The sequence below is a fragment of the Vipera ursinii genome (assembly GCF_947247035.1).
Source record: "Vipera ursinii genome assembly, chromosome: 1".
In the NCBI taxonomy this organism is placed as follows: domain Eukaryota; kingdom Metazoa; phylum Chordata; class Lepidosauria; order Squamata; family Viperidae; genus Vipera; species Vipera ursinii.
The window spans coordinates 311,854,057-311,866,778 of NC_139512.1; the positions used below are offsets into that span (position 1 = coordinate 311,854,057).

The 12,722-nt window shown below is 38.9% G+C and overlaps 1 protein-coding gene across 1 annotated transcript in view; it reads right to left on the reverse strand.

Annotated features, from left to right (window-relative positions):
* Nucleotides 1-401: 401 nt before the first annotated feature.
* The window catches only part of SYT14 (synaptotagmin 14), a gene marked incomplete at its 5' end in the record, with an annotated part of 69,061 nt that continues 56,740 nt past the window's right edge, over nucleotides 402-12,722 (reverse strand). Inside the window, 2 exons of the mRNA XM_083379518.1 lie at nucleotides 402-795; nucleotides 6,979-7,168. Of these exons, the coding sequence (XP_083235644.1) occupies nucleotides 482-795; nucleotides 6,979-7,168 (504 nt within the window). The 3' untranslated portion in view covers nucleotides 402-481. The remainder of the gene's footprint in view (nucleotides 796-6,978; nucleotides 7,169-12,722) is intronic.

Below are 12,722 nucleotides of genomic sequence, written 5' to 3' on the forward strand. Positions count from 1 at the left end.
TGTTAAATCACCAAGAATGAAAAAAAAAATACTATTGCAAACCTACAATATTTCTCTCCTATTGTTGAGCTTTCTTTTACCATTTAATCATACTTCTTTCCACCTCTAGATCTTCTTGATAGATCATCTACAACACAGAGCATAACACTACCAGAAGAAAATAAAACCATCAGAGAATTTCATACAAATAAAGGATTTACATAAAAGTTGCATGTTAACCAAAATAAGAATAGGTGAGAGAATCCTAAATGTTTCATGATAAAGACTAGTGGTTTCTGTCTTCTGTATCTGGTGCTTAAAAAAAATCAGTAATATTAAATGAAAATGTGAATGTTTATACTTCTTCACAGCATTTTGTGCATTTTTTAAGAGGAATGTTAATCTGAAATACAAAAGCTTGTAATTTCTGTAAGAGTCTCTTAGCTGTATGAAAACAACAATCTTATTGTACGTTGACATTCAGTTGAGCTTCAATTCTACGTTAAGATTCTAATAAAGAGTGCCACCTACATATTTGTTGTCCTTTGGATTCTTTCATCTCAGTCCAATGGTTCAGCTCCTCTTCACCAGAACTGTTCAAACCTAAAGAAATCCAGCCTATCATTTCCTTTCGCTTCATGCTGCGTTTGTTATACACAGATAATATAAGTGTAACATCAGAAAGCTGAAAAAGTGCCACTTGAAAAATAAAGGTCTCCTTGTAGACTGGATTTGGCTGCCCTCTTCGGATGGATGTCTTGCATTTGGACATCTCTTGACCCATGGAATTCAGCAATGTCAGCTTAACAAATGTATCTACAAAATAGACAATTTGATACATGAGTTGTATTGGACAAACCATTTCACCCACTATATCAGACTATCTTTAAGATTATGATGTATACCATGTTGGATTTGAACAATTGACTAAACCTAATAATGTGACAGAGAAAAATATTTCATTGTGACTTTTACTTAACTGTACTTATTCTCTCATAATAAATTGACTTAGAGGTATACCTCATAATCCTACTATTATCCCTTGCTCATTTGCACCAAGCAGACACATATAGCATTAGCACTTAGCAAGCTACAACTGGCACAGCACTGTAAAGCATATCAGAGTATTTAGATCATATAAATAGGTGTATAATGACATGAAAAAAGAAATTACATGTAAAAGAATGGGATTGGAGTGCAGTGATAACATCACAGTGTTCATGATGAAATGTTTGCTTAAAAATCTCTCTGCATGGATGTGGTTTCTCGTCAAGATTTTTATTGGATTTTGTACAATTAAAGTGCCAAAATATAAAATTACCCACATAAAAGTGTATATTTACTCATGTGAATAAAGCCATGCATGATTTTTGCATGCAGATATGTGGTGCAATAAGTAATTAGTACATAATTCTTTTGTACTAATTTTAATGAATAGCATGTCATGCCATACTATTCAAGTATAAAATCTTTGCAATGTTTTTGTATAGGAAGCAGTATAAAATAAATTTAATAAATATGATAGTTAAAATATTCAGAGTACAATAAAAAATCCTAGATGCACAGAAGATACATTCCATACCCACAAAGGAAAAGGAAGCCAACCCCCCTCTCTGTCTGAAGCTCCATGTGTGCACTGGAGCTACTAGACCGTGAATATGAATTCAGTGAAATAGCATTTATATTCAAAACTTTAATTGTTACTGTTGTGTGGAAACACTTTGCCTGGGAAAATACAGTCATAATTATTGAACTGAGTACGTACATCAATTTGTTTGTATTTAAAAACAGAAAGATTTTCTGTGTTTTATTTATTTTAGTAAATGCATGAATTTGAATTTTTTAAGAAAGAAATTTGGATTGTTTAGAAAAAGAAATGCAATAATGAAATTAAATGTCCAGACATTTATTCACATGTTTATTTTATAAATCTTTGAAATACCACCATCCATAGTCAGAGATCAGCTCTGTCTCCATTATAACAGTGAAATAATTATTGTACATCATCAGAAACCAACATGGTAGAAAGTGGTGGAGAGCTTTGAAGCTGGCAGATTTCTTTTGCATGAAAAAGACAACATCTAATTAGCCTCCACAGGAACTCACCTCGTATTATATAAACCTGTCCACCTATCAAGTGTTTTAGACAACAGAACAGTCCATCTGACAACGGGGTGGGGTGGAAAGCAGTAAAAGAAATAATGACCAGATGTCAATAGTTGGGTGACACAGGATAAAAGGTTAAAGTTTAAGAGGAAACACTATTCACCAGAGTGAAAGAAAACAGCATCTTAGCAAATCAGTTTTAGAGAAAAGGATCGAGCAAAAGGATGGGCAGGTAGATTAATGAATGAATTTTGTTATGTTCACTGTGTAATCTTTAACAAAAAAAATTACACGGTTTAAAATAATGTAGTATCTTAATAGTAATTTCTGTTGGGTTTAAAACACAAGCTCATAGAGATTCATGCAAAAGATCAGGCTACGAACTAGAAATCAAATATGTTCTTTAGCAGACCTTCCTCTTTTTCATGCAAACTCCAGCTTTCTAAGTAAGGATTAATTAAATGAACTCAGACTAGGGAAGTTCAATAGAATTACAAAATTACAATAAAATAAATGATTGTTGAAAGGCATTCTGTGTGTACTGTAAACAAAATAATGAAATCTGATAAAATTAACTTAGCTGGCTACTTTATTCATTTAATGCTACTTTGCTGCATCTTCCATCTGAGAAAATGATTTAGGCTAAAATGCAAGTTTATTAGATCAAAGTTTTAAAAAATAATTCAAAGCTACATGGTTTCTTCAGTGCACATAGAGAGCTTCTCATAAGTTTAAATTTCCAATTCAAATTGTAACATTGGGATAGCACTAAATAAACAATAATTAATAAACAGATTATGCCCTATGACGTGCACAAGATCCCCTAAACTAGAGTATGAGTCCACATGAAATGGAAAATAAAAAAACAAGCATTTTTTAGCACTATCAAGAATATCAAAATAGGTTTTTATTGATTTTGCAACAAAGATCATTTTCTGCTTTCATCTAAAAATGGTGTGGACATTCCTCAGCACTCTCTCTTCTCTGCCATTTCATCCTTTGCTGATTTTGGCGTTAAACTAATCTTTTAAGCAGTCAACAGACAATTTTACTACAGTCACAGTCTGATATATTTTAATAAACCTTTTGTCAGTTGTGCTGTCAGATGACCTCTAGGAGTTCTATCAATTCAGGATCTATTGGCCATTTAAGATGGGTACATGTATACTTTTTGTGGGTCCTAGGCAGTGTACTCCAGGGCCATACAGCTTTGAGCAACAATAATTTCTGCATTGTTGATGTTTTTAATGCCACTATATTTTCCCTCTGTATAAGCTCTACATATCTCTCTGACTCAGGGAACTTGGACTGGCCTGAATACTAGTTGACCAGGCATGCCTGTATGGTGAAGCAGAAAAGAGAGAGATAATTTATTTCAGACACTTCTGATACAATTCTCTCACTAAGCCTGTCTACTGTTGTTTAGACTGCTTCTAAACACAGATTTTCAGCATCTCCAGAAATTCTGTGAGTTGAAGTCCACAAGTCATAAAAGGGCCAAGTTTGAAAACCCTTGTGTTATACTTTTGTATGTCTTCTAGACACCTATCTGCAATCTAGCACGTAAGAGACATTCAGAAATTCTAAGGATGTTTTGATTAGAAATAAGGAGTGTAAGAAACAGGAAGCATCTTCTACAAATTCTGTACTTGGCAGACTCAACAAGATTTTTTAAAATGTAGTAATAACTATGGAGGAGAGATTTTCAGTAGGACCATAATGCTTCCATTAATAACCTGAATGGAAATTGATCCCTACTCTGCAATAATTTCTAAGTGGGGGAGAGGTAAACCATGAGTGCAAATGAGGACTTCCTTATGCTAAGTAATTTTAGCATGATAAGTTTTGGGTTTTGATCATGGCTGGGAAATGAGATATTTAGACTTCCTTCTTTATTAATTCTGGCTGAGATGAAAAATGGGCTTCTCCACATCTAACATGAAATGTAATGATGTTGCTAACCATATAATTCGAGCAACACCTAGAGTGATCAAAAGCGCACAAGTGATTTACAAATAACTAAAACGTTATTATACCTTGAGCATTGGTGAATGATCTCTGGAGGGCTTGGGACAGGGGATATTCCTCTGTCCTAGTCCTATTAGACCTCTCAGCGGCTTTCGATACCATCAACCATGGTATCCTGCTGCGGCGTCTCAGGGGATTGGGAGTGGGAGGCACGGTTCTTCAGTGGTTCTCCTCCTATCTCCTGGGACGTTCACAGTCGGTGTTGGCAGGGGGACAGAGGTCAACCTCGAGGCCTCTCGCTTGTGGAGTTCCTCAGGGGTCGGTCCTCTCGCCTCTCCTGTTCAACATCTATATGAAGCCACTGGGTGAGATCATTCGTGGTTTTGGAGTTGGGTATCATCAGTATGCGGATGATACCCAGCTTTTCATTTTGACCCCAAACCACCCCAGTGATGCCCTCGACGTGATGTCCCGTTGCCTGGAGGCGGTTCAGGTCTGGATGGGGAGGAACAGGCTTCGACTCAACCCTGACAAGACTGAGTGGCTGTGCGTACCGGCATCTCGGGATATTCAGAATATTCCATCTCTTTCTATGGGGGGTGAGTTATTACCCCCCGTAGATAGGGCTCGCAACTTGGGAGTCCTCCTAGATTCACAGCTTTCTTTAGAAGACCATATAGTAAATGTGACTAGGGGGGGCTTCGCCCAGGTTCACCTGGTACACCAGTTGCGGCCCTATCTAGACCGGGATGCCTTGCGTACGGTCACTCACGTGCTCATGACCTCTCATTTGGACTACTGCAACGCTCTCTACATGGGGCTGCCCTTGAGGACCACTCGGAGGCTCCAACTGGTACAGAATGCAGCCGCGAGAGTTGTGTTGGGAGTCTCCCGATACTCCCATGTTACACCCCTGCTCCGTGAGCTGCATTGGCTCCCAGTTGTCTTCCGGGTGAGATTCAAGGTGCTGGTAATGACCTACAAAGCCCTTCATGGCATGGGTCCGGAATACCTCAGGGAGCACCTGCGGCCGGCATCAACTTCCCTCCGCCCAGTGCGCTCCCACAGTGAGGGCCTCCTCAGGGTGCCACCGGTCAAAAAATGTCGACTGGTGGCCCCCAGGGGGAGGGCATTCTCTGTGGGCATGCCGGATTTATGGAACCATCTTCCGGTTAAGCTCTGGATGGCGCCCGACCTTCGCTCCTTCCGGCGCGATCTAAAGACTTACCTGTTCGAACAAGCCGGCCTGGCCTGATGGGTGATGGGTTTGGGTTTTATTGTTTTTCATGTATTTTAACTTAACATTGTTATAGTTTTTGGGCATCTTGTTTAATCTTTTTTAACTTTTGTATTCTTGTTTTTTAACATGTATTGCCCTGTTCACCGCCCTGAGTCCTTCGGGAGAAGGGCGGTATACAAATATAATAAAATAAATAAATAAATAAATAAATAAATAAATAAATAAATAAATAAATAAATATAAGCATAACATCAGAAAGCTAAAAAGAGTGCCACTTTTATACAGGATTTAGCTGCTCTTTATAACAACTTGTAGGAACCTTAAAATACAACCGTATGTTTCTTTCAGTAAATAGCACCCTGTCGTGTTCATATCATTTCATGTATATTATTAGTATAATTTTCTTGGTCCTTTACTATAGATTAAAAATAAATTATTTAATTATTTGTTATCAGAAGGAATAAGCAATAGTTAACAGATATCAATATTATAAGGGCATCGTGTCAAGTGCTCCCTTTGGTCTCATTGTGTTTCTGAGAAGGGACCTGGTCATCTGAAAAATGCCTATCTGCAGGCATGATAAAAACTGTGATGTATCTTTTCTGTGGCTGCTTTCTGAGACTGAACAGCCTTCCCTCTGAGATTCAGACGGTCCCCACCCTATTCTTCTTCCAGAGGGCTATGAAGACCTGGCTCTTCACCCAGGCTTTTGACTAGAGGGTAGATGGAACCTCAGCAAATCTAAGGACATGAAGAGTATGAAGAGTTTATATGATATTGCCAAACCATGACTAGGCTAATCGTGTGTATTGTGGGATTCAGTTAGTTTTACTTATATTATTTTTATTTAATATTATCGTAAGTACCTAGGATTATATTATTATAAAAGATATAAGAAGTCATATAAGTTTCCTAAATAAATGTTGGTCTTGTTTAATTGTACTTTTTAGTGAACTTTTGTAGACATAGCTAGACAGTTTTGTAGTTTTATAGACTTTTGTAGGAACTGGATTTGGGTCCAGATTTCAGATGTAATTTTGATTCCATTTTGCAGAATCTGGTCATTAGAAATGTACAAATAGTTAAATCATTTATGCCAATTGTAAATATATTTGTATTTAGCTGAAGCCATCTTACTACATTATTTAATTTTATTCTTGAAAAATATACACCACAGAAATATACATGACCATCATGCATATTTACTTGGAATGAAGAATAAATAGTTCTTTTAATCACCACAGAGAATATCAAATGTATATTACGACATGCCGCTATCAAATTCCCACAGATTTATAACATATTATTTTAGTATTATTAACCACAGGGACGGCAACCCATCTACATAAACATTTATCAGCACACAATTTTTAAAATACATTATAATTTTCTATAATGGCTTTGTTATGTGAGACATTAATAGTTTAGTAGTTAATCATTAAGATAAAGGCAATTTATTAGCCAGTCAATCATAAAAAATTAAAAGGATCTTGTTGAATCGCAACCAATATTTAGAATTTTAGATTACTGCCATTTCCCCAATGAAAACATGAAAGAGATTAGCTGATTATTATACTATTTCAGTTTGACTGGGTAAGGCTAAATGATAGGACTGAAGTCCCTACCAGTGAAATCCCCCCAAGTGCAGAAGTATTAAGATGAAATAATATATATATTCTACTCACTGGGTGGTCTGTTTGCTGCCAAGTTTTTGAAGTGGCTGCCTTTTATCACTTCTGCTGCTAGTCTTCCAGTTGTGGCATTATAAAGCAATCCGATGAGGATTTCGGGAGCTGAGCCATGTGCCAAAGATTGACAAGAGGAGATACTTTCACTGCAGGATGCCTCTGACATGCTCATTTGGGACTCACAGCCCTAGAAGCAAAAACAGTGTTTGCAACCATTTTAAGTCATCACAATAGTGAAGAATCTGCTCCTAGTATTAATTTCCAGAATCTTTCATTCCTAATGGTGCATAACGTAATGGAAATACATAAATAAATGAATAGGGGGAAACTATAAGCCATATTTATAGCATTAAATGCAAACTAAATCTCCACTGTTTGTCACACCTTATGCCAAAGTAAGATGCATCACAAAGACTTACAGAATTATCGGCAAATGCTTAGCACAGCTCTTTGAATAGAAATGAATTTATCTGCTTAATTGTTTGTTTACTGGGGCTAAAGATATATAATCATAATAGATTCTGAGCAGTGGCATACAAATCTAATAATCAGTTAAAAATAAATAAAATATATAAAGTATATAACTGAAAATATCTACTATTAACAGACCTTTGCAAAGAGGCATTTCCATTTAGGGGAAACCAAAATAAGATATCAAGTCACAAAGACACATTATAATAATAAAAAAAAAAAGGCCAGAAAGCGGGAATCCACAGCATCCATGACCACTGGATATCTGCTAATTTGTACACATACAACAGCATATGAAATTAAATAATATAGTTTGTTTTAAACTAGGCATTTTTTCACAAACAAGAGAAGCCCTGATTTTTGTCTGCTTGGTTTTTGTTTTATTTAAGAGCATTCATTCAAATACAGAAGACTGAGAAATAAATAAATAAATAAATAAATAAATAAATAAATAAATAGATAGATAGGGAGGGAGGGAGGGAGGGAGGGAGGGAAGAAGAGAGGAACCATGAGGAAGGAATGGGGAGAGGAAAGAAAAGGAGGTAACAATAGACAGGAAGGAGGAAGGAAGGAAAATTTTGAAGCTCCCTGCCAACTTCCCACAAGGAAAGTCAATGGGGAATCTGGAAATTGCTCCCATTCCCACTGCTTTTTTTCCTGCCTGCAGTCATTCTGTTTCTCTGTTTAGGTAAGGAAATGGCTTTGAAAAATATCCTAATGGGACATGAGTTACCTAATCCAATTTATAACCCGGGCATTTCCTGGCGGTTTTAACTACATCCAACATCATTTTGCTACCCTGCGTTCCCCCCTGCCCCCGCCCCCCCAAGATCAGTCACGTTTGACAATGTGATGCTTCTGGTTGTGAGAAATAGTGCTACTAGCTGTTGTTAAATACATAAAAGAAATCAGAGAATACCATCAATAAGATGTCCCTCTATACAGTTCCTTTAGGTTGTTATCTGTCTGCCTTCTTGAAGTTCTCTTTCAGCTGATTTCAGCGGTGTGTTTGACTCAACAGTAGAGTCTTAAGAACATGCTATCTGTCTTTCTCAGGCTTCCAACCAAAAGGGTAAAGAGCACATGGCATAGGTATAGCCATCTCTTTAGATATTCCCTTGACTATCAGAAAACAATGAAATTATTATATACAAACCTCACCAGCCCCATACAAGACTACTTAAAGTAAAATCAAAAGTAATGTAAAAAAGCATAATTTTTTAACTGAGTATAACCAGGAGACTGAAACATTTCAATATTATTATGTACAGACTTAATTTATTATTCCAGAGTCTATAAAGCTATATCAAATTTTCTTTCTGAAATCATAAGTGATATTGAAAATACATACTTAGACAAATTATTCTACAGACAAAAGCATCACACTATTCATAGATTGGTTTTATTCCCAAACTTAAACTATTAATGTATGTTGAAAATGAAATGACAAGCAGAATTGCTATACTGCAGTAAATCAGTGTTCCAACTTCCTTAATAAACATTTGACGAGGTAACAATAGGACCCATGTGCTACTTTTCTCATTTGATACTTGATCTACGATACCTTTATAAGATTTCCAATAAAACTTACATAGTATGTCATAGTGAGATAAAAATTAAGAAGATGAATTATTTAATCTCTCCGGAATATGATGTGACAAGGCAGTAAAATTATTGCTTAACTATTTTTTTATATATATTGATGCCTGACAGACAGATATATGTCTATCATATGTTGCAACTTTCACTTATAAGTCATAGACAACTTTCCAAGTCAGTGCCTGCCCTCCCATGAGACACATTTTGTATTCAAACAGGAGATTAGAAAGAGCAGGGCCCAAACCATCCATTACAGTGAATGCACTCACAACTATCTGTATAGAGCAGACATGTCAAACACAAGGCCCGGGGGCCGGATCCGGCCCGTGAAGTGGTTTCCTGTGGCCCGCGAAGCCATCCTGGAAACAGTGAGGGAACGGCCCCTTCTGCCTTGGCCCTGGCCCAGGGACCCTCCTTCTGCCAGAGACCCTCAAATCTGTCTCACTCCTGCCCAGGCCCCCATAGGCACCCTTGATGCGAACAATGTAGAGCTGGCCACGCCCACCCAGTAGGCCATATGCACTCTAGCCATGCCCACCCAGTAGGCCACGCCCACCCAGTAGGCCACGCCCACCCAGCCCCTTGAGGGCAACCGCAATGCTGATGCGGCCCTCAATGAAATTGAGTTTGACACCCCTGGTATAGAGCATCTACATCCATCTGCTGCATATTGTCCTCAGAGGCAGAAGAGCCTAATATGTCAACTAGGAGGAAGGTTCTCTTGTAGAAGGAAATGGGTAGATCTCTCCATCAGTGTTTCTCAGCCTTGGCAACTTTAAGATATTTAAGCATATTGGCTGAGGGATTCTGGGAGCTGAAATCCACACACAAGTTACCAAGGCTGAGAAACAATGATCTAAATAGCTCACATGCTCTTTGTATATAAAATGCTGAAGTTGGGCAATAGCCAGCGTATCTCTCTAGACTGGTCAGTGAGGAAGAAAGCAGGTCTACTTTTCAGAATATCTAACATGTCTTGTTTTGAAGGACCTCTCCACAGAAGGAAATACTGTGGGCGAGAAGGCTGGCATATTGTCTATGCCAGTGGTTCTCAACCTGTGGCCCCTGGAACCCTGGGAGGCCTTAATGTCATCACAGGGGGTCCATGAAGGCTTGAAGATATATTATGATTTAAATCTTGAGTTAAGTCTTGGTAGTGTGTGGCCACAAAAGGTATTTAAAGGGGGTCTGTGGTGAAGAAAAGGTTGAGAACCACCTGTTCTATGCTATAGCAGCACAAATGGTCTGACAATGCTTCATTTTAAGGAAGGGTCCTTACATGCAGAGTACTGAGGGATGGGATTATTTGCAATGTGACCAAGGAAGGAGGAAGCTTATGTTTCAGGCAGCAGAGTTTCATGTTCTGGCATTGGAGCTGCCTATTGTTTAAAGGAACACAAACTAGACTTTTTTCTAGGCACTAGCTATGGAATCCAAGATTTTAGGCAATCTCAACCCACAGCTAGATTAAAGACTCTGAATATTCATATCAAGGTGGTGGATTTCTTACATATTTTGAGGCAAAATTTAGAGAGAGAAAAATCTGAGCAAATTATATTTAAGATATACAGGTGACCAGTTTTTAAAGCTAATATACAGCATTATAAATAAAGAAGATATATAACAATAAGCAATAAAATTGCTGCTGAACTGGAATTGCATGCATAGTGGAGGCACTAGAAGTCCATTGTCCATTAGTACTTGATAGAGTCCTTGATAGAGTCAGTTTGGTGCAGTGATTAACACATCAGGCTAGAATGTGGAGTTAGTCCTGTCTTAACACAAGATCAGCTAGGTAACCTTGGACCAATCACTTTCTCTGAGCCCTAGGATGGTAAATTATTTCTGGGGGGAAACTTGCCAAAAAAACTGCAGGAACTAGTCCAGGCAGTCACCAGGAGTCAAAAACTGACTCAAAGGCTCACATATACACAACACACAAACAAGAGCACAGTCACTCTATCTGAACATATCAGGTGGGCAGAAACAACTGGATAATTAAGTTCTATGGTATGAACAGCATAGGTAACAACCAACACTTTAAATTGCACTTAGAAGCTGACTGGCAACCAGTGCCATCTGTCTATGAGTTACGACATACAGATATAACAAGATGTGCCTATTATGGATCATGCTGCTACATTTTGAACCAGCTACAACTTCTGGCTGATCTTTAAGGGCAACCCCACATAGAGGATTTTGTAATAGTCCAATTGCAAAGTAACCAAGATGCAAGTGACAAATTATTTGAAGACTCAAGGCATTCTTCTCAAATCTTGCTAATATGTATGCCCAATGGCAAGTCTACCTTATGCCAAGACCTGCCCTGCATTTTGAACTCCTTAGCTGGGCTACATGATTTAGCATTTGTATAACTAGTCTCAGGGCTTTTTTCTAAAAAAAAAAAGGTGCCAGAACTCTCATCTTGGTGGGTGCAGGAGGCGGGGGGGGGATGTGCTGCTGCGGTCACGGGTGTGAGGGGTGTTGGTGGTGGGCTGCCCCCCCGGGGCCGGAGCTGGCGCAGCTGGTGCTGTGGGAGCAGCGGGGCCCACTCTATACGGCAGGGCTGAGCAGGCAGGCAGCCGATACGGTGCGGGCCAGGCAATGCAGGGCGGCCACTTAGGCGCACAGGGCGAGGCGACGGTGGTGCTGGTCCAGCACTGGGTAGGCCACCAGCCTGGTTGACATGGGTGAGCACAAGGAAGGAGTGCAAATGGACTCCACAGAACCCACCTCCCGCTCCTTGTCCTCTCTTACTTACCTAGTTGAGATGGTGTAGTTGGGCAGCAGGGAGGAATGCAAATTTCCTGCCAACTCACCTTCGCTGCAGACAACTTGCCGGTGCAACATTTGCTGGCCGGGTCTTTTGGCACGCTCAGCAGCAATTCCTATTGGCTTTCGAATGCCAATAGGCTTTTGAAAGCCAATAGAGGGAGTAGGATAGCTTGTGCAAAACCTGTGTGTGTGTGTGTGTGTGTGTGTGTGTGTGTGTGTGTGTGTGCAAAAAAGGTGCCAGAACGCCACTCTGAGCATTCTATGAGAAAAAAGCCCTGCTTTTCTTTTAATCTTATGATTTTAAAAATATATTTTTTCTATTGTAAGTTGCCCCAAACCTCACCATATGGATTGCATACAAATATTATATAATTGGTAAATAAAGGTAGAACATATGTTAAATATACATCAAATGATAATATGCTTCCCTACAAAGTCAATTCTTGCTCAATGACAGACCAAGGAGTTAACTCGGAAAGGCAAGAGGAAAATCTAGAAGAGGTCTGTGCAACTTGTAGAAGGGAAAGGCCCACACTGATAAATTAAAAATCTTTGTGGTCTGCAAAGGAATGCTGGTGAGCTAATCAATATTTGGTGACTAGAGGTGCATCTACAGGGTCAGAGCATGTGGTCATGGTAAGCCATGGAGGCACTAGGCAACATGACTTTCAGGGCAGTGGTGGTGATTTTATTACTTTTTTTTTAAAAAAAGTTTGTGCTCTGTCCAAGGGTGCTTGGTAGGCTGCATGTACAGGCCTGGTCTAGAATTTATTTATTCAACTATCTAGAGCAGTCATGTCAAACTCATGACATCATGTGACATCACAAGATGTATCGCACTTTTCCCCCATTGCTGGCAATGGGGTGGCCGTGGTTTCATTTTGACACATCTGGCC